Raw genomic sequence first — 21,629 nt, 5'->3', positions numbered from 1 at the left:
GGTCACATTCCCCATTTTAAATTGAAGCAGGTGCTCAGGGTAACTCTGCTTGTGTTTCTAATGCCACGTCAGAGACACAGTTGAGCCATGCCTGCCTGTCACCCTGCCGAGCTGCAAGTGCTCCCCACACAGTCAAACACAACCTGGATGTTCCATTCCCAGACCGGCATTCAGTGCCTATAATGACCTGCTCCCCAAAGAAGCCCTGTCTTTAGCTTTGTAGCTTGTTATCTAAAGCTGGGTTTTATTTCTGGATGAGGGGCTCTCTCATCATAACCCCCAAGAGCCCCCTAATCATCTGTTCTACTGTCTTTAGTTTTAATGAATGGTTTGAGGCAACTTCTCAGGACCATGGTGCCCAGACAATGACATTTTTCACTCTAAAGTAGAAACTCTCTCGGAGGCAGGGATAGGAGATGATGTGATGAACAAGTCCTGCTGTCAAGCAGTACAGTCCCCATAAGGGACATGTTGCAGTGGGGAAAAGTTAAAAATAGTAATAAGTGTCACCAAAAAAAGGGAGTGGAGAATCCAAGGTGTCCACTGAAAGCGGAGCCCTGTGAAAGAAATCATCCTGACACTAAAGGAGTTGCTTCAGAAAAGAAGGAAAGGGAAGGTAACAAGATGTTCAGCATCAGCCCAGGCTCTAAGTAGCTCTTTCTCTGGTGTTGGGACTTTCTGGGCATCCTCCAGCACAATGCAAGGGAGGAAGATAAGGAGCAGACAGGAGCTCCTGCAAAGAGAACCCATCCCAAAGCAGAGGGGTCAAAAGGGCCCCCCAGAAGCACTGTGGGAGCTGGGACTAGGGGCCCTTCATCAAGGTGGACATTGCCTCAGGCCACAGAGGTCTGAGAAAGCAGCTTTCAGCCCAGCTTTAGCTTTCCTTCCCAAGGGAAACCACTACGGGTTTGCCCCAGGAAGTATAAAATTGGTGGAAAACCAATTCCCTGAGCATCCAGCTTGACCACGGCTGGTCACTGCTACTTACAAAAGGAAAAGTCAGAAGCAGTCTGTCAGATCCTAGGCAAACAGCTTTGTTCTTTGCAAAGCAGAAACAGGACACCAGGAAGAAGAGCTTCAAGGAGAGAGCAAAGGTGCACATACCTCAGCCTGTTCACCTGGCCGTCTGAATGGAATGACCAGTGGTACTGGACAGGCCGTGGGCTGCAGTTGGTTATCTCCAGAGAACGCCCTTCTGCAGTGCCAGCCAGGATGCAGCCAAACTCCAGGGTGCAGGGCTGGATTTGGAGATTGGGGAAGTGGACTTCTCCTTGAAGGGTGATACACTCCACATAAGGATGGCCGTTGACCATGTTTATCTTCAGAACCTTCTCTTCCTTCCAGCTATGAAAATCCAGTTTATAAGATGGGTCAAATGCAATGTAGAGATGACAGGTCTGTCCTACATCCACTGTCACAGGCTGCAAGGAGATGAACAGTAATTAATCACCCGTGTGATGACGTCCCAAGGTCTCACAGCTGAAACAGTAAATGCTTGAAGTGTGATTCGCAGCATGGGCTTCTTGGTTCATTGTGCATTTCTTTACAGCAACACTGTGACTGCAGCCACAGCAGTCTAGTCCAGGATTCCCTCAAGCCCATGTTTCTGTGCTCAGCAGCAAGACAAGGGGGTGGCTGCTGGAGAGCTGGGATGCTTTCCAGGAGACACCTTTACTGCATGGCTGGCCCAGACCTAGTTGCCTGCTCCTTCTCCTTGTGCCTTAAAGCCAGGATGGACCTTCTCAATTCAGATAAGATTTTGATTCCTTCAGCAGCTCTGCTGATGCAGCTCAGGCCAATCCACTGCTGACACTACAGAATAAACTTCTTGACTCAAGGCTCTCCCAACAGAAAGGCACCACCACATCCCTCCTCTTCAGACCCCACTGGAGGAGTCCAGGGCTGCTCACCTGGCCATCCGGGAGGGGCTGCTGGTCCGCATCGCAGAGCAGAAACGGCTGCTCCAAGTCCAGCATAAGGTCGAGTGGCAGCAAGCAGGTGTTCTTTAAAGCCAAAGGCTTGTACTGCAGAGTCAGGACATCATCACTGGGTTTCTATGGAAACGGGAGACAAGGAAAAAGAAGCCTCAGCTAGCCACAGACCTCCTTCTGCTTCTGCTGCATCTCACAGTTTTCAGCCCCAGAAGTGCATACATCTCTATTTCCCCCTTCTATTTGTTTCTACCCTTCCAGGAGATTTTTCTTTAAAGCAGATGCTTTTCATGTTTAGAACCACAGCATTCCCTGGGGGACAGGGAAACACTCCCACACATGGATGAGGGAATAGCCCCCTGAGAGGAGGCAACTGCTTAAACAAGATCTAAATCAGAAAAGTTAATCCAGACCATTTGTCTCCAGTTTTGTCTCTCTGTTGGGCAGAACAGCAGTAGATGGTCATCACTCACATACAGACATTTCTTGCAACCTTAATGGCTCTAGCAGCCTCATCAAAGCAGTTCATCTGCAACATGTGTCCTGCAGCCCCTGCTACAGGGACACAGTGTCTGGTCTCAAAGCTATGAGCAGCCTAGGCTCCTCCTTCCTCTCTATCCATAGTGATGGGCTTCCTGCACGGTTTACAGAAACCAGAGAGTTTGGGAAACTAGTTCTGCATGTACTGATATCAGGCAGGTGCTGTGCCATGGCATGCAATGAATCAGTTTGTGTGTGTGGCATCAAGCAGAAGCCAGGCAGAATCAGGGAGAGCTGAAAAGCTTCTAGTTACACCTGAACTGCCTGTTCCAGGGATTCTGTACTTCAGTGGAAGCCTAGGAATTGGAAGAGAGGCCTGAAACTACAGACACCAAATAATGAAACATCCTCTCTTTTTCAGACAACTGTCAGGAGAGGAAAAGGTGATGCTGGAGTTGGGATCCAGAGACTAAAGGACACCTGCTCTGCCTCAGTGTTATCATCGCTGCAGCTGCAGGATGTCTGGGGGTCCTTTGAAGCAGGTGAGGCTCAGGGAAATGCACAGAGCTATACCAAATAGCTATATCATAAAGCATCCATGCCAACAGCAGAGAAGGCAAAGAGACACAGGAGATGATGGGTTTTTCCTTGTCAGCCTGAGGAATTCACAGGAATCTCCATTTTTCCCAGCCTCCCTACAGCATCGGGGTACAGACATCCCTGTGCCTTGGAGGTTCCTGAAAAACCTCCCTTTACACTGAGCAGAGAGACTGGCATTTCTCTGGAAGTGGCCACAATCCCCAATGGCAGTGAAGCTGTAACTGCAATTTTACGTTGGGGAAGTTAAATACCACTCTCATCCCTAAAAGTATCTTCACTCACTTCACAAAGTGCCTCAGGAAGGGTAAAGAGGGGCTTTAACACAAGCACACACACACACCCCCCCCCCCTCAGCCATGCTGTTAAATGTCAGGATGCAATCCAGAAACTTACCTTCTCCACCCAGAAAGAGAATTGTCTGGCTGATATTTCTATGGAGGGATCAATAAACTTGCAGGTAATGGTTGTTTCTATTATCTTCTCTGTCCTGCTGGCTGTCCCAGTGACAGCTTCACACATCACATAAACCTGCACCTCCTGCATGCAAGGGTCTCTTGTCATTGCTGGGTGGTGGCAGAGCATCCAGACAATGCCCTGCCCTGGCTCAGCACCCACCACCCACCACAGGCCCTATTGTTGCCTTAGAGTTATGGCCACTGTGCCTTTTTCTTGCTGTGAAGTAGCTTCTTTATTCTCCACTCAGTTGTCCCTAACAGTGCACTCAAAAACCACAAAAGGCACCTGTGAGAAACTCCCTCCCTTTACACGGCTTAATTTTTATTCTGCTTTTACCCCAGATAAACCGCTTGGCACTTTTTTAATTCACTTTCTTTTTGGGCTCCTAGTCTAACTGTAAGTTATTTCTCTGCCCTTCTTTGCTGACTAAGCATGAAACACTGTTTGCCTCAAAAGGGCAACATTTCCTTCCGCCCCTGCTTTGGGATCAGCCCTGGGTTTTGTAGCTGTGGAATCACAAGAAAGCCTTAGCTGGTCTGATGGTGGCCAGCAAGGAAAGCAACTGGTGCTGCCACAGGAACGTGTGGCCTTAAACCAGTTTCTTGAAGGCCCCTGCTCATTTCCCCAGGCAAGTGTCAAGGAATGTGGAACAAGCCCAGGGGAGGGCATCTGATGGCTCCCCAGGCTCAGCCCTTGGTGGGGACCTCACCTGCTCGATGGGGGAGAAGCCTCGCAGCACCATGTCCACAGACTCGCCCGGCTGCAGCTCCATCGACAGTGGCTCCAGCCCAAACACGGGGCTGGTGCCTTTGGGGCTCTGGCAATCATCTTCGGCCAGGGGGCTACTGAGGGCTGGGATGCTCTGGCCCTTCTTCTTAGGGGGGCTGTGACATTCCACACTCCAGAAGAGCCGATGGAAATGGTGGCCCCTGTTTGTTACTTTGAACCGACAAATACAGGGAACGAGCCTAGAATAGAGGCCAGGATGGAAAACAGTATGGGAGTAGCTATTTCCTTGGTCAACAGAGTGCTCCCAGTGAGCAGTCTGAGGTGTTAATAGCTTGGAGACTGTCTGCATTTCCAACTCTTAATGTGGATCAGAAACAGTGTCTGATAAGGTGCCCTTCAGGACCTGGTTTTTCCTCCAAAATGCTTGTTCTGGGGTGCTTCATACTGTGACTGTATATTGTATAATTGTATTCTACATCCAAAACCGTTACTGAATCTTTGAGATCCTGCACTTGGGGACCTTTTGTGTGTGGGGGTGTGATTGCAGGCATTTTTAAAAGCCAGCTCAGAGGCACTTTCTGGATGATCCCAGCAAGCTGGTAAAAATGATCTGCCTGCTCCAGGACCGGAAACCAGGGCAGCAGGGACTCTCCTCCAGGTTCATAGCACCTTTGGATTGCACTGGTAGCCATTTGTAGAAACTTTTGCACTGGTATGCATTTCGCAATTAGAAGCTGTTTTAAAGTGAACTTTGCAAACTCTGCTGGCAGCAAAAAACCAAGCGAGGTCCTGGGCAGAGCAGGGCAGCAGCAGAGCCCACGAACAACACGAGGAAGCGGCAGCAGCGGTGCTGTGGACCCCACACAAACCAGCAAGTTTCCATCTGCCTCTGGAACTGCTCTGAGAGCTCCTGCCCTCCTGCTGGGGGTTCTCACCCTCTTTCTTGTCTCTTTGTTCCCAGGGCCCCTGCTTGCCTGAGAGGCACCATTTTGGAAGGGAAGGCTGTGATGCCATCTTCCCTTGGTCCCTCAGCCACATGGAGGGACGGCCTCATCCGGGCACCATTTCAGAACCTTTTGTTCTGGGGAGCCTGTGAGAGCATTACTTGGTCAAGTCAGGACAATGTATGAGAACTAAAGACAATTCACTGGCCATTTAGCAACTGGTTTCCCTTTCAGTGGCTTTTGAGGGTATCTAACAACATTCAACTGGCCATCCCATGTTTCTAAAGGAGTCTCTGCCTTTGGGGAAGGTGTCAGGGCTTGTAAACTGAAGAAGATCTTTTCTGAAGAACTACAGCAAAACTGCTCCTTGTTGAGACAGGAGGAGAGGTGGCAGTGGAGAGATCTCCTACCTGAACTGGTGTCCCAAGCTGAGCTCTGGGACGAATGGTTTGTCCATGACAATTGTGGTGCCGGTGCCCACAGCCAGCAACATGAAGGTGGTCCAAAGGCTGTTCCCAATGAAAAGCTGAATAGTGTCAGCAAAAATCCCAGTGTCATCCAAGGTTGCTGTGATGGTCACAGGAATATCACCCGTAGCGGGGATCACTCCTTCTCTGGGTTCAATGACATAGCAGTGGGGTTTGCAGGCCTGTAAGAAAAGCATATTACGCATTTAGGATGGAAATGACACACCCTGGTGTTCTGGGGGATATAAGAAAAGGAAAGAATAAAGAGGGGAGGATAAAAAATCGTAAGGGCTTAATTTCCCTAAATTTAAGCTATAGTATCGGGAAAGAGCAGAGCTTATACAACCTGTATTTCCCCCTCCTTTAACAGACTCTCCTAATTATCCCAGTTTTGCCCGACCGACGGGACACTCCTCCACAGGAGACTGTTCCTTCCCCAGTCTTTCTCTGCACTATGTGCCAAGGAAAGCTGCTTTGTCTCTCGTGGCTTCTTACGAAGGCTCGAGGCCAGAGGAAGCCAGGACTGCTCAAATCCCACTCCAGAAACCACAGAGCTGGAGGATACTGCGGAGAGCCTGAAGAATTAACTCCGCAAAACCAGTTCAGCAAAACCCCAGCACCAAACTGTTCTTTCCCAAGGGGCCATCAGTGCTTCTCAACATCCCCTGAAGGACTGAAGCCCTCACTTCCCACTTATCATCAGCTGTAGAGAGGCGCCCCAGTGCCCTCTGCTTTGGAAAAGTCACCTCTGAATGGTTACAGCAGGGCAGAAAAGCAGGAAGCAAAAAGGAAACTGGATAACATGCGCCGTGTGGACATGGCCCACTCTTCCCACCACTCTTCTCTTCATCTGCTTTCTCATGGACTTCATGGATTGGGCAAGAGAGTGGGAAGCTGCCCCAGGCAGGGCGGAAAGGCCTTGCAGCAGCACAGCTGCACGGACACAGCTCTGCAGGTCCGGCCCTGGTACGAGCTTGTGAAACCCATCCTTGACACGCCAGGCCCACCCAGCCAAGGTGCATTGCTCCCTGCACAGGCTGAAAGCAGAATTTCATTGTGGAGCTAGAGAAAGCTGTCCTGGAAAAATCCCTCACTTTAAGGTTACATTTATCCCCAAACAGCTGGAAAAGCAGCAAGAGGAAAGTTCACGGCCCTCCTCCTTGGCCCAGGAGGCTGAGCCTGGACTCTCCCACACGGCCTGATGCTTTATCCACAGACTCAAACAAGTCCGTAGTATCAGGTTTTAACCAGCTCCACAAGTTCAACACACCCAACGTGAAGAAGAACAAATCTCAACCCCCTCACAGATCACCCCCTCCATCAGTCATCCCCCCAGTCCCAGCCCCAGCCTACAAGCCCTCCACTGGCTGCACCAGCCCTGCTCCCCCTGCCTGGGGAGTAGCCCCAGCTCCTTCTGCCCAATGCAACCTCCACATATTGAGGAGCTGCCTTTCTCTGCAGCTGGTCCCCAAAGATGCTCTTCAGCGGCACATGTTGCGGTGTGTTTTTTCTTTAATGGTTTGCCCCTGTTCCCCCCTCTATTGCTGGTCTAGTCCAAGTTGTACCCTCCTACCCAGTTGTCAATCTTCCCTAAGACCTCCCCTTTGTTACAGAATGTTCTCTGTCCCTCCTCCTCCTGAATTGTCAATCCCACATTGTACCTGCCCCTTGCTGTGGAATGTTCTTTGCCCTTCCCCCTGCCAAGCTGTCAATCCCTCCTTGTGCCAAGCCCCTGCTTTGGAAATCCCCTTGGGCAATCCCCTAAGCTTTGAAGCCCCATGGGTTTGTTTGAATTGCTCCCTCTCCCTGTGTTTCCTCATTGGTTAAAGCATTGTAAACCCTGCCTTGTGCTCCTCCCCAATCTTCCCCCTATTGCTTGAGGATTTGTACCCTCCCCTAGAACCTCCCCTGTATAAAAGTTCCTGCACACTCAGTGTCTGTGTCTATTGTGCCTGGGCCTTCCTTGGAATAGGCTGCCTTGGGTTCCACAGGGAAGATCCCTGTCTTCTCTTTGCCTCTGTCCTCCACGCTTCCACGTATCTGCGTGCTGTAGAGAGCAAGCCCTGCCCTCCTGCTACCCAGCCCAGCGTTGGTCGGGGAGCAGCCACTCTGGGCATGGGCTCGGGAGCTGGCTGAGCAGCTCTGGCACCGTGTCAGGCACAGAGACCATAGGATGTGGGGGTGCACAACCCCCAGACATGTCTTTGTGTGGACAGCCCAACTGGCTCGACCCACAGGAGCTGTGAAAATTGCCTCCCCGCAAGCAGTCTGAGGACAGACCTTGTAGCCTGCCCTCCTCTAGTAACAGCAGTTTGGCACAAAGCAAATGGATAGATGGAACCCCTAGGGAAATGTAGGGAAACCATTACGGCGATCCATGCGCTCCGGGGAGCAAAGGACCACAGGTTTCTCTTGATCTCAGAGCTCCAAAACTGTGACACATCCAGCTAAAGGCCTTCCGTAAAATTAAGGGAGAACTTGTCAACACAACCCAGACTAATTTGTGCTCCAGCATCTCTGCCCCTGATTTCACTGAGCGGTGCCCCAGCTAAAACCTCCAGAGCCAGGTTTCTCTTGCCTCGCTCAGATGGAATATTGGAGTATCTTGCCTCCTCTCACACAGGGCGATCTAGCTTGCATCTACAAACCAAGTAATGGCTGCTACTGACCAGTCAATTTCCCTGGAAAACAGCCCCACAGATACTTACTATCTCTGCCCTGAAGTCTGTAGGGACAAGACGTTTGTTGAAGAGGGTAAAAGTTTGTGAATTAGGCTGTAGTGCTGGGATCATGCCAAACTCTATCAGCCTTGGACTCGGGTAGATGTCTGCCAGCTGTCCAGTGCTCTGTAATTCTTGTCTCTGTTCCAGGAAGCAAGCAAGAAAGATTTTTTGAAAAACCAAAACAAACCTCAACAGGGAAACCTAGAAAAGCTTAAGCAGCTCAACACTGCCTAAGTTACTTCTTTAGGGACAGCTACCACTCTCCTGCTGAAATGCTGGGCTTTTGGAAAAGAAAACAAAGTTACACATTCACCTCCTAATTCAAAAGGGTCAAGGTAAAGACAAACCTTCGAAGTACAAATTATTGGCCCCAAGGGAAAAGCTTTGGAAGAAATGTCAGGTTAAGACCAGGCAGACAGTTGAACAACTAGTTATTGTGGTGGGGAGAGACTCAGCTTAAAAGGTAAGCAGCCTGAGAGTTGAAACAACTGTTTTGTCCAACTTCAGGTTCACTGGCACAGCCTGCACTGCCAGTCCTTCCTGGTGACTGATTTCTGTGCAGGGCCACAGTGGCCCAGGTTCAGATGATTGGTGCCATCCAGGGAATTTGGCATCCTCATTTGCATAGGTTTTAATGGAAGTTGAAATCCTTGCAACAACTCTTCAAATGTCACATTTCCTTTCTTTCAGAGAAAGCTCAAGGTTCCCAGAAGTCTTCTGACATCTTCTTTTGTGCTCAGAGAGATGACAAGACATTTTATAACAGATGTTTCCAAAGTTACTAGCATTTTAAAGGTTAATTAACTAGAATTATCCTCGATTCCAGCTTAGATGAGCTACTTTCTGTGTCAGACACTGAGATTACCACCTATAAGGCATGAGCTGTTTATGCCACCAATCCCTCCTGTCCTCCAAAGCAGCCTGTGCCTGGTTTCCCCAGAACAATCCCCATACCCTTTGCAGCCTGCCAGGACGAGTTGCACAAAGGCACACATCTCCCCTTGCACTCACCCGTGGGTTTCTCTCATCCCCAAACACGCTGATAAGAACACTGGTGCGATGCTCGCCCAATGTTTGGACTTCGATTGTAACTGGAATCTCTGCGATGCTGTGAGGCTGGACAATCCCACAGGGTTTGGGGCTGGAGTAGAACACAGGAGTGTCCTCCTTGCGTTTCTAGAAGGGACAGAATCAAATGCAATTTAGGAGGGACCTCTGAAGAAATTTCAAACTCCTTAACATCCACCACAACGGCAACTTACACACATTTTTAAAAATCCCCAGGGCAAAGATAAAAGGCAGAAACAAGATGCAAGAATTGTAGGCTTAGCATCCTCAGGGGGACCTGCAAGGAGGCTGCCAACACAGGCATGGGTGTCTGTGTGTGCAGCAGCTTTTCACAGCCCTCTAAGGTGTCCCACAAGAAAAGACCCTGAAGACTAAAACATAAACTGTTTCCTCAGGAGATTACACTGCATCCTAAAGTTTACATTCAGGTAGGATCCTGCTCTCAGCAGATCTTTAAGACTGAATAGAAACCAGCAAGGACTTATCCAAACCCTTTTCCCCTGCAATAATCTCCTCAGTAATATTTGCAAGAAGGAGGCGCATGTGATGCCAAACCTGGGGAATAAGCCCGTAGCAGCCAGGAAGGTCGGTGTTATTCACAACGAGGAACTTCCTCTCGTAGGGCACCTTGAGGCGGCACTCGTCGTACAGCAGGACGTGAGGGTACACTCGCAGCTCAGGAACGAGACATCTGGGCAATGAGATGACCCCAGGGGAATCAGAGATACTGAGAGGATGGGGAACGTTTACCCTCGAAGATTGTGAAATGGAGCATAACACGTTTGTCACTGTCAAATAGACGTTTAACAGCCCGACACTGATAAATTGCCTTCAAAGTCTTCCCACTCAAACATGTCCTGTCAAGGAGGGGCAAATCCTGAGAGGCAGCACCCAGAGACTGCCAAGTGCCCCAAGCAGAGCACAGCTGTCCCACAGCTGCCTCAGCCCCTCCTTTACCCAAGAAGGCTTACAAGGACTCCTGTAACAGTTCCAGTGATCCATGAGCTCTGGGGGAACCTTCCCAACAAGGAGCAGTGCTCACCAAGGCTCAAGGAACACACGACTCTAGTGTCTCAATAAAAATGACTCCCTTCTCTCCCTTGGCACTGTTGCCCTGCCTGAGAACTCAACAATTTGCCCTAACCTTGGAGGGCATGAGACACCACCTGTCCTGCAGAGTGGGTGATCACCCCTTCCCAGTTCCTACATCTCCCTCAGTCCTTCAGTCCACAGGTCTATGCCTGTTTCCAGTTGCACGTGCTTAAAAAAAATGCAGCCCAGGCATTGACTGGATGGCTCTGCCTGGGAGAGGGAACAGCACCAGGGAACTGCATCTCTCTTGTCATTAAACTGACGCCTGCGGCAGCATAGCAGAATGGAATGCAGCTGCAGCAAGAACAACTTTTGGTTTTAGTCTGAGAACATTAACGCTCAAAATGGGAAGCAGAGGCAAGGAGAAAAACAAGAGCTGGCCTGTCACTTCAAGGGCTGTTTCCCCCTTGTAAGATCCTGCCCTCACCACTCTTGCTGTGAGCCACTTCCCCACGGTCACGTGCCCTCATTAACAGAAGCAGGCCCTGACTCTCAGCAAGCTGCTTGGTGTGTCCCAAACCAGTGCAGGTTGGTTACAACCCAGCACAACTCCACCTCTTGCAGGAAGGACGAGAGGAGTCCCCCGGGAAATTTCTTCCACTTCAAGCACCAAAAACCAGGCCAATAAATCACATCATTCCTGGTCCCTTTAGAAAAAGGCCCAGGACCATGCTGGGCTGTGAGCAGGGGTGCTTTTCAGCACAGGCTGCTTTCCAAGCACTGCTGTTCTCTCATCCGGCTGGGCAGAACATGAGGTCATTAAACAACACGTCTCCTTGGCAGCTCCAGCCAGAAAATCCAGGTCAAGGCAGCGTGCTGGGGGAGGCCAGGGAAGTGCTGGTACCTGGCCATGATGGTCACTGATGCCACTCCATTGCCAATACCCTCCAGGTCCACCAGCATTCTCCGGCAGAAATCCATCACGGTGTTGGAACACAGGGTCACCTGGTGGGAGAGGAGAGGAGAGGAGAGGAGAGGAGAGGAGAGGAGAGGAGAGGAGAGGAGAGGAGAGGAGAGGAGAGGAGAGGAGAGGAGAGGAGAGGAGAGGAGAGGAGAGGAGAGGAGAGGAGAGGAGAGGAGAGGAGAGGAGAGGAGTAAATTCCTCCATACAAAAGCTCGTTACCCACGTGTGATATCCTCCAGTTCTTTTTTCATGCTAAAGGAGAGGGAGGATTTTGCCTTAATTCTTCTGCTGGTCCATGTGTAGAGCACAGTCTCTGAGAGTAACAAAAGACTCCTGGCGATACCAGATTTGTTAAACACACCTTGCTATCAGGGTATAGGTCAAATAAATTAAAACATTAGACGAAAGCTCTACACACCACTGTATTCAAATTAAGGGGCCAATTTTTCATCTCACTACAATGACATAAATGCAGAGGAAATCTGCTGACTTGCACAGAATCAGATTTACAGCAGGAAGTTGAGGGCAAAGTGTGGCCCAGCAGGTGCTGGGCAGTTCATAGCTGCAGAGTTTTTTGTTTGTATGTGATCTCGGCGTACGATTTTGGAAACAAAACAGTGCTTCTTCAGGAGCGTCCCGATTAACCCAGCTAACAGAGGCCTCACGCCAGTGCAGATCTCACTCACACGATGCTCAAAGCTGGCAGCAGAGCTAAAGCCCTCCCACACTGCAGTGAAGCTTCAGCTGGATTCTTCCCATACCTTGATATCCTGGTGTCCCTGGGGAGCGATGGTCCCTTGGCTGGGATTCATTGTAAACTCCCTTGGCTCCACATAAAAATGAATTCCCTGCCTCCAGGATGGGTCACTCTGCTTTTGTATTTGATCAAAGCTACTAACAGCAGGCTGAGTGCCATCGTCAGACATGCGGAGCTTGAACCTCAGGGATGCTGGGGAGGGGTTAGTGAGGCGACAGGTCATGGTGTAGGGAAAGCCTAGGAAAAGGACATAAAATTCCATTTAGGCACCAGTTATGTCATGACTCCTGGTGTGCATATCCTGGTAGGATTAAAGTGTCATTGGAGTTCAGCTCTTTATTGTCTGAACTACAGCTCACCGAGAAGCTGCATGAGAAATTAATTGTCATTTAGTTCTCTTTGATGCTGATTCCAGACTGCAGCCTTGAAAATGCCCACTCTTAGCCCTGCTGAGTATTGCAAGCTTCTCTCTGATGGGGAGGAGCTCCCTCACCTGCCCCAAACCGGCACCAGTTATTTCCCACTGATGAGTGTGCACCCACACCAAGCATTTACTCTGAAAATCCAAGCTGTAAAATTCCCTGTTAAGTCTGCCAACACTCTCACAATTTTTAAGATACATAAACAGTGAGTCGTCATTGAGAGAAGCTACATCAAAGAAAGTGAGGATGGAATCAGGAACTAGAATATGATGCAAAGCACCCTAATGCAGTTTCTCTCTGCAGGATCCTTAAGGCATCTCTTGGTTTGGGCCAAACACACTGAGCACGTGACATCTCAGAGCCCACTCAGCTGGAGGCAAACCCGAGCCTTGCTTTGAGATTAGCAATTAGTAACATGTCCCACCTCATCCCAAAAAACCCGGACATCACACCCGTGCTGCTCCCTGTGATTGCTGCCTGCAAGTGTTTACCCCGCTTTAGCTCTGAGATTTGCTTTCCCTGCTGGAAAGCCAGAGATACAGCCACACATGGTGAAGCGTGGAGACCCAGGGGCCTGCCAGGGAGATACCAATCTCCATGCCCTGGAAGGAAAGACAAGGAGACGTCTAAAGGGCATTTAACCCAGGGTGACAAAAAGGGATTCTCCCCACAATTCTTTGCTCCTCTATGTTAATGTACCCCAGTTATGTCATCCCTAATGTCCTCCCCAGTTCTGCAAAGTTCTCCTTTCCCTCTTTACCCATTGGCCCAAATTTTCCACAGTGTTCCACCCCCATTTCTTTGTTGGTTGTTGCCCTTTGCCCCACCTTTGTACCGCCCCTGTGCTCTCAGCCCCTTGGACCCTCGTGTTCTACTCTGCCCCCTCTTGCCTTGTACTTAAGCCTCGACCCTCCTTTTTTCTGGCTCTTCTGCTCCTGGACCCCTTTGGTGTGTGGCTACAATAAACCTCCATCAGAACTCCATACAGAGGATCCCTCTCGTCTTTTCTCCGTGGGCTCCTTTCTGCTCCTTGCGGCCGTGTGGACTTAGTGTGTGTTTGTGTGCCTGCCTGACCGCCTTCTACTAAAGGCACTTTTCAGGAAGGTAGCGGCACTTCACCCTCTAGTGCACGCTGCTACGGTGAGGATGTCCTGCAGAGCCCGGACACCAGCCACAACCTGCTCTGCAGTGGACGTCTGGCTTGCCTGGCCAGCTCGGTGGGGAGGAGACTTCTCTCCAGGCCTGCTCACCAAGAGTCATTTGAACACAGATGGGGGGGATAAACAACTGCGGGCACAGCCCAGGGCTTCTCTGTGCACATCAACAGTGATCAGTGCCAGCTCCAGCAGTGACTCCAGCAGGGAGACAAGAGAGGCCACAAGAAGGACAAACACAGATTTCAAAACCTCCAATGAGACTGAGGTCACCACATGCAGACAGCAATCAACAGTTAAAAAGAAGCAAAACTACAACAGCTGCCTTCAGCTGAAGAGACCTCAGGAATGAAATCGGATTAAGCAGCAAGAATCTGCTATTACAGAACCTGTTGCCTTTCTTGCTTCATTGATTCAAAAAGCAACTTAACAAGTGCCTCAGGGGTGATGTAGAGTCGGGAATAAGCAGCTCAAGAAAGGCAATTAGTTTTCTTGAAAAGTTCATGAACTTCATTGTTATGGGTTTAGCCTTTGTAGTGAATTTCCCTCTCGGTCTGGGAAGGGGATAGGGGTTTGGGGGGTTTTGGCTGTGGGGGGGTGGGTTTTTCTGTTCATGGTTTTTTGGGAGTTATGGCATGATGCCATGGGCAGTTTTGAAGTGGGACCTGAGGTTTTGCAGGGAGCGGACCTTTCCTTCCTTCCACTCGGGGATGGGGAAGCTCAGCCGTGTGGTGCTGTGGGAGGTTGAGTGCTTGTCCCCAGCACTTCACTAGGCTGCAGCTCAGCACCATCATCAAACTCGCCTGCCTTCCCTGCTTCTGCCTGCTGCTGTTTGGCACTGCGGAGATCCCCTGCTGCCCGTGAGTTTGCACAGTTCCTTCCTTCTTCCCTTCCTTCTTCCCTTCCCTTCCCTTCCCTTCCCTTCCCTTCCCTTCCCTTCCCTTCCCTTCCCACACCTTCCCTTCCCACACCTTCCCTTCCCTTCCCTTCCCTTCCCTTCCCTTCCCTTCCCTTCCCTTCCCTTCCCTTCCCTTCCCTTCCCTTCCCTTCCCTTCCCTTCCCTTCCCTTCCCTTCCCTTCCCTTCCCTTCCCTTCCCTTCCCTTCCCTTCCCTTCCCTTCCCTTCCCTTCCCTTCCCTTCCCTTCCCTTCCCTTCCCTTCCCTTCCCTTCCCTTCCCTTCCCTTCCCTTCCCTTCCCGGAACTTCCCTTCCCTTCCCTTCCCTTCCCTTCCCTTCCCTTCCCTTCCCTTCCCTTCCCTTCCCACACCTTCCCACACCTTCCCACACCTTCCCACACCTTCCCACACCTTCCCTTCCCACACCTTCCCTGCCAGCTGGGAGGGGATCACTGCCCTGCCAGATCCCACAGCTCCTCCTGCCTGTGATCGTAACTACACCAAAGGGGAAAAACAGTACTTGGCAGGTTGGAAACTTCTGTTACTGCCTTGTTGTTTGTGCTGTTCTGCTATATTCTAGTAAAGAACTGTCATTCCTTTTCCCATAGTTTTGCCTGGAAGCCCTGGAATTCCACAGGTACAATAATTTGGAGGGAGGGAGTCATCTTCCCATTCAGCAAGATTCCCTCCTTTCTTGGCAGACATCTTGTCTTTTACACCAGGATGGAGACACCAGAAAATAATGCCTTTCTATTCCCTGGTACTATTTGATCTCACAATGGCAAAATGCTACCTGAGGCACAAGCAGCCCTGGAGTTCACACCCTGAAGATGCTGCTGCAGTGGCAGAACATGAGTGACGGATGCCTTCACGTTCAAGTGGTCCACTTTGGAATGCACAGATCCCTCATGCTGTGTCTAAGCCCAGGGAACACTCACCAAAGGAAATGTCACCGAAGTCGAGCTCATCGACGTTGAAGTGTACAGTCGGTTCACAGACATGTCCCCTGCAATGAGGAGGAAATGGCTTGGTTAAAGGCAATTGCAAAGTGTCTGGCTGTAGTGGCTTGGGGGCAGAAAACCTAGTCGGGGGCACTGTGGGTTTCAGATCAACACACCACCATGTGCTCAGCACAGTGTCATGTGGACAGGAGGCAGCTAAAGCCCAAGTGGCTAGCAGCCACAGCCACGGATGGGGTTCGGGCACAGGGCAGGCAGGAAAAGCCCCCAAGTTGCTGGTGGTCCCATGAAGGACCCTGAACACACACCCAGACATGGCTCTGTGCCTCAGTTTCCCCATCTGTAAGATGACAGACATAAAGGTGTCCCCACAAACTTCTGTAACCAGCCTTTCCAGCCACAGGTTCCCTGCTTTGCTGCTTCTTAACTGTAACTGGTGTTCCCATGGAGGAACTTTCTCAGCAGATTTTAACCTACACAATCATTACAGAGTTTTGAGACATGGAGTCAAGGGAGCCTCAAGAATTCTCTGGAAACAGCAGCAACAATTCTACCCAGTCAACAGATGAATCCTAGAGGAAAGCACGGAGGCTCAGGAGCCAGCCACTGGGGCTGTACCGCTTCAGCTCTGGAGGGGCAGGAGCAGGCAGGGAGAAACACCCCTCCAGGCTGGGGTGAGAAGTACCTCCCTCCCATTGGCCTTTGCAGGCACATGCTGATGTCTGAAGTTCTCTTGGCTTGTAGAGTTGTTCCACCCCTGTCCAGCCCCTGTTCACCTCATTGCTATTCCTCCTAGAATGTTCTCCCTTCTCCTGATCGCTATTGCTCCTGATATGCCCATATTGCTCCAGCCCTGTTACCCTGTTGGTTCCCCTGGTTGGCTGCCCCTCCTCTGCACTGCTTTTCCCTGTCCCTATAGGACCTTGATCCTCAGGACGTGCCTCTTTCGTCCCATAGTTAACCCTTTGCCTTCAACCCAGTTTTGTCTTTGTCCCTGGACTGCCTTCAAGACCCAATAAAACTTTCCTCGGATTTCCATACAAAGACCTGCCCTTCGCCTGTTTTGTCAGCAACTTTTTGTTTTTAGCAAGTGTGCTCGGGGCTCCAAAAAGCACAGCTCGTTCTCAGAGGAGCCCAGTGAAGTGCATCGCTTCAGGAAAGGATCAGCTTGTCACAAGTGCACCAGCTGGCACAGCCAACAGCTACTGCACTTCATCCGTTCAGGACGTGGATGTCCTGAATCTACCACACCACCTCAGCTGTGCTTGAACTCAGCAGACAGGCCCCAACATCCACTGAAATCAGCACTTGAAGCTGCACAACACTCACGAGTTTATTTCATGGCTGATGCCAATCAATGCCCACTCGGCCTTTGGTTAAAAATCCAGGACCAGTGAACTGTGCCTTCTGTTGTGTTCACGGGACTGCCACTGGCTCTGCTCTACACACCTCAACAGGGCACACCTGCCCTTGCTCAAGGAGAAAGCTGCTTATGCAATAACATCCTGTGACCACTTTGGGGGAGGGACAGAGGAGAATCAATCATTTGATGGTGGATGGTTCCCTCTTAATTTCCAAAATAAAAAAGCAGTACTCCAAAGACAAAGCCAGCATAATTGTTTCTCTACTGTGGGAAGACCTACTCACCACTTTTCTCTTGCTAAGTGATCACTTGCTTGTCCTTTTTTATCCATCTCCCTTATCTCATTGGTATAATGGACTGCAGATTGTTTTTGTTTCTTTGCTGCCTTGATCCAGGGCCTCCCAACAGCAACAGCCCAGCTCCAAAGCTCCAGTGCAGCCAGCATCAGCTTTCCTGCTTACACTACATCATCCTTCCAGCACATGGCTCGGGCTAGCAGGGACAAGCCCTCATGCTGCTGTGGTCCTGAGGACTGAGCTCGGCCTCCCCTGTTATCACCCCTTCTCCCTTCTACTGGACCAGGATTATCTCTTGCAATGGCACCAGCCCACGGGATCAGCCCTTTCCTGGCTGTGGAAAGGAGGTACCAGAGCACTCTCTGCACAGGAGTTGGGAGCACAGATTGTCCCCCACAGCATGACCATGAGAGGTGAGGCTGCTGCTGCCCATTTGGGATGGATTATTCACAGAAGTTTTTAAAATCACTGCTGCTGGTGCAGAATCACCCAGGCTGGCCCATCTCCAAAGCCCTGGGAGCCTTGCTGGGTGTTCAGGTGGGACATCCCAGAGCAGCTACTGCCCAAAGCTGATCCCTCCCACTGCCTGCTATGGCCCAAGGCAGAGGGAGATCCCTGCAGGGAGGTGTCATTCCAGCTCTCAGGTAGCACACAGGGCAGCAGGCACCTCCCCCCTAAGGCAATGCCACAATCAGAGGAGAGATGAGGACCTCAGGCAGCACTTTTCTTCTCTTCCTGACCCCAAAATGAGGTCGGTGGGGGATGTCCCAGAGACAGCTACAGATGTGCCCAGCAAGCTCCCAGAGTCCTTACTTGATTGTCAGGATTGCAGGCGTAGGAGATCCAGCCACACTGAACTGGAATTCTTCCTCAAACCTCCCCAGTACGGTGGCATTGAAGGAGATCTGGATGGTCTGGATCCCACCTGGTGCAATGATGCCCTCCTCAGGTGCAAACTTGAAGCAGTAGCCCACGTTTGCAGTTGTACAGATATAGGTGAAGGGAGCATCAATAGGTGCTTGGTTAATCAGTTTCACCTGCAGCAGCAAGAAAGCAAAACGGAAATGCACGTGCAGTCTTCCCTTTGTGTGAATTGTTGTCTAATGACACAATTAACACCCAGAAAAAGCAGCAGAAGATGCTTTGTGATGCTGAATGGCAGAAATCAAAAAAATACAACAGGACAAGTTCTGCCTTTGGGTTTGCATGCAAAGCAGTGGTAACTCCACATAACCAGAGTCACTCTGGGGCTATCCCATGGACACAGAGCAGTCCACCTCTGGTCAGCATCAGCAAGCTCATTCAGACCTGGCCCTGAGAGCAGCATGGGGTGATTGCAGCTGCACAGTGAATCACCACAGAGCTGCTGCTGCTGCCCCAGTTAACAGAGCTCCAGCAGTACCATCTACTCATTCACCTTGTCCCATATCATGAAAACAATACATTGAAAATGAGGCATCAGCATCAAAATGTATAGACAGCACCATCTTTTGGTAAGAAAACTCAGCATGTCTTTCTCTTCCACAGCCAAGCTCTTGAAAGTGTCTAGCATGATGTAGTGCCTCATTTTTTACCTCTTTTAGTTGTTCTCCGTTTTCTTTTGCAAACTTGACACTACTGTGGCGGGGAGGGGGAAGGCAAATAGGTAGAAAAATCCTTTGCTTTATTCCTAGGAACACTCTTCTCTTTCTAGAGTCAGAGATGCACCAAGGCTGAAGTGTGGTGCGGGACTGGTCAGCAAGGGAAGAACTGCCAAGCCCTTTGAAAGGGCCAGCACTGAGCCAGAGGGCTGGATGGCTTTCCTGTGACTTCCAGGAATAAGCAGGAGACACCTGACTGAAAATCGTTTGCAATGGACCGAAGCTCAAACGTAGCCAGTTTGTTCCAGCTGCTTCTGAACAGCTCAGTACAAAGGTGCCTTGTGTCTGGAGCTGCCACAAAAGCCTCTGAACATGCAGCTTTTTGAACCCAGTGCTGGTTTCATATGCCAGGGGGCTGTTTTGCAGGAAGCCTCCCAGCTGATCCCCAAGGAAGGCCACACAAAAGCAGGGATTGGGGTTTCATGAACAACAGACACACCTTCCTGACCTCCCAGATTTGACCAGTACATCAAATATTCCCTGCTCACAACTAGCCAGGTTGGCAGGAATTCCACAGATCCACCAGGCTTGCTGCTGCCTCAGGAGCCATCAGGATCCATCCCTAGGCCTGCTGCTCACCTCATAGACGTAGGGGGTGTTGACAAAAATGTTCCCAAGGTTCAGTGTATGAGAGCTGAGTTCAACGAAGGGTCCTTGGCCTTCCCCTATGAGGTGCAGGGGCAGCCTGCTCTCTCGGCCTGGGGAGAGATGTCCATTTCAGTACAATAATTCTCTCTGTTATACTGCATTTTCCAGGCTGCCTCAATGCTAGTCCCTGACTCTGAGCTAGATGCAACCAGCTCCTGTTGCTACAGGAGAAGATCTGGATTCTTCTCTTCCCTTGTGAGATATTCCTTGGGGCTGACTTCCAATTTCTAAGCCATTCCTTGGGCTGCTTTCCAATTTTAGCCACCCATCTGCCGAGTTTAAAACATCCCTGATGTCTTGTAGTGACAGGCCAAGAAGTAATGGGGAAAATTGAAAGAAAGGAAGTTTAGGTTAGATATTAGGAAGAAATTTTGTACTGTGAGGGTGGGGAGACACTGGAGCAGGTTCCCCAGGAGAGTTGTGGAGGTTCCAGCCCCAAAGTGTTCAAAGCCAGGCTGGATGGGGCTTGGAGCTACTTGGTCTTGCCACTAAGGTCCATTCCATCCTTAATATCATTAACTTACTAAGATTCTATGCTTTCCTTCTCATGCACTTAGAGGAGCTTTGAAATCCATTCAATGAAGGCACAAAGCTCATGGTTTGGCAACTGCCAAACTGTCTAGCCCAGTAGCACACAACTTTGTTGCCAAAGCCCTCAACTTCTGACACTCGGCACTCTGTTCTATTTCCACAGACAGAGCTGCAAGGCGACAATTCCCACACAGGGAGAGAAGAAGCTGCTGGCTGAGGGTGGTCCTTCTACAAACACCCTGGGCTCAGCAGGGCTCAGCCACCTCTGGTCTGCTGGTGTCTGGGCAGTGGGATGTGATCCAGGGGCAGGGAGCACATTTCTAACTCAGCTCCTACTGCCTGATGATGGATCCATGTCAAATGGACCCATCCTGGAGGTCAGTGGTCTAGAGGGGCTTAGTGCTGGTTCACTAAAGCTGTTCTGCTCTGTAGCTCTTTGGCCTTTGTGGAAATGCTGGCAAAGTCATGGCATGAAAACGTCTCCCTGCACTGCCTGGCTTGTTCTGGGATCAGTAATCCAGACACAGGTGTTCTGAGCCCTGGCCTTGCACGAGAGACTCCCTGGAAGCTGCAGGGACAGTGGGAATGTGCCAGCTCTGCCTTGCTGAGCAGGGACTCTTCCCAGCAGTTACAGGGGAGCCCAGCGGGCTCAGGCTTGCACCATGGCTTCACTGTGGGTGAGACAAGCAGGGGAAAGGAGCTGTACCTGAGATGTTGCAGTAAGCCACACTTCGATACTCCAGTGCTTCTACAGGTTTAAAGGTCACCTTGATTTTGGTGCAACAGTTCGGCCCAATTTCTCCCTCCTAAGGCACAAAGAGACAGCAAAACGTTAATCTTCCAACTTCACATTTCTTGTTTTCAACCTCAGTCCTCTAAGCCTTTATTTAGAGCATCAATGATGAATGAACAACACAAGGAGCCCAAGGAAACACTCCAAACCCAGCTCAACACAGTGCTGGAAGTGTGTGTTAATGCTCAGCTGATCAGCTCCCACTCTCCACAACAATCCTACTGCTCTGACACAAGCTCTTGGTCACATCATGCTGCTGTCAGCTACAGCAGTGTGGAACTGCCATTGTGCACTGGTGGCTCTTCTCAAGAAGAGAACATGATCCCCTTCCTTGGAAATAAAAAGAATAGTTTCACGTGTTCTGAAAGAAAGCGGAGGTTGGCATTATTCTAGGGTTTACTCCAGGATGAGAAGGGATTTTGCACTGTGCAGGCACCAGGCATTCATCATCTCTCACAATACCAATACTCAGAATCAGGGCTCTGGCAGATGGGAGGACATGGGGGTTTGCTTGCACAAACAGGAAAGGCTTTCTGTCCCTGTGTGCAAGAGAACTCAAAAGGCCCATTTAGACCTTCCAGCCTTGAGTCCAGGCTCACAGATGACACAGGAAGGGAGACTCAGAAATAGTGCAAGTCATGGATGCAGGAAGGGATTGGCATTTCTAGGATTAACCTTGGGCTGAATTTGGCCTCCTTTTCCCAGCAAACCATTGCATGCTTCAGGTCAAGATGGGAACTGGCAGAGCTCCAACACCCTCTGCTAAACCCTGCACAC

At 50.4% G+C, this 21,629-nt stretch overlaps 1 protein-coding gene across 1 annotated transcript in view; it reads right to left on the bottom strand.

Moving 5' to 3' along the window:
* Positions 1-21,629, bottom strand: part of LOC134048154 (hydrocephalus-inducing protein homolog) — a 70,201-nt gene that overhangs the window by 36,310 nt on the left and 12,262 nt on the right. The window contains exons 7-18 of the mRNA XM_062499754.1: positions 20,766-20,865; positions 19,460-19,578; positions 18,054-18,277; positions 15,561-15,628; positions 12,294-12,388; positions 11,614-11,646; positions 11,335-11,435; positions 9,954-10,089; positions 9,342-9,506; positions 5,551-5,789; positions 4,177-4,435; positions 1,105-1,238 (exon numbers count right to left, since the gene is read on the bottom strand). Of these exons, the coding sequence (XP_062355738.1) occupies positions 1,105-1,238; positions 4,177-4,435; positions 5,551-5,789; positions 9,342-9,506; positions 9,954-10,089; positions 11,335-11,435; positions 11,614-11,646; positions 12,294-12,388; positions 15,561-15,628; positions 18,054-18,277; positions 19,460-19,578; positions 20,766-20,865 (1,673 nt within the window). The remainder of the gene's footprint in view (positions 1-1,104; positions 1,239-4,176; positions 4,436-5,550; positions 5,790-9,341; positions 9,507-9,953; positions 10,090-11,334; positions 11,436-11,613; positions 11,647-12,293; positions 12,389-15,560; positions 15,629-18,053; positions 18,278-19,459; positions 19,579-20,765; positions 20,866-21,629) is intronic.

This window comes from Cinclus cinclus, chromosome 11 (assembly GCF_963662255.1).
Source record: "Cinclus cinclus chromosome 11, bCinCin1.1, whole genome shotgun sequence".
In the NCBI taxonomy this organism is placed as follows: Eukaryota; Metazoa; Chordata; class Aves; order Passeriformes; family Cinclidae; genus Cinclus; species Cinclus cinclus.
Note: the sequence above shows the minus strand (reverse complement) of the source record. Positions and strands in the feature narration are given on the sequence as shown.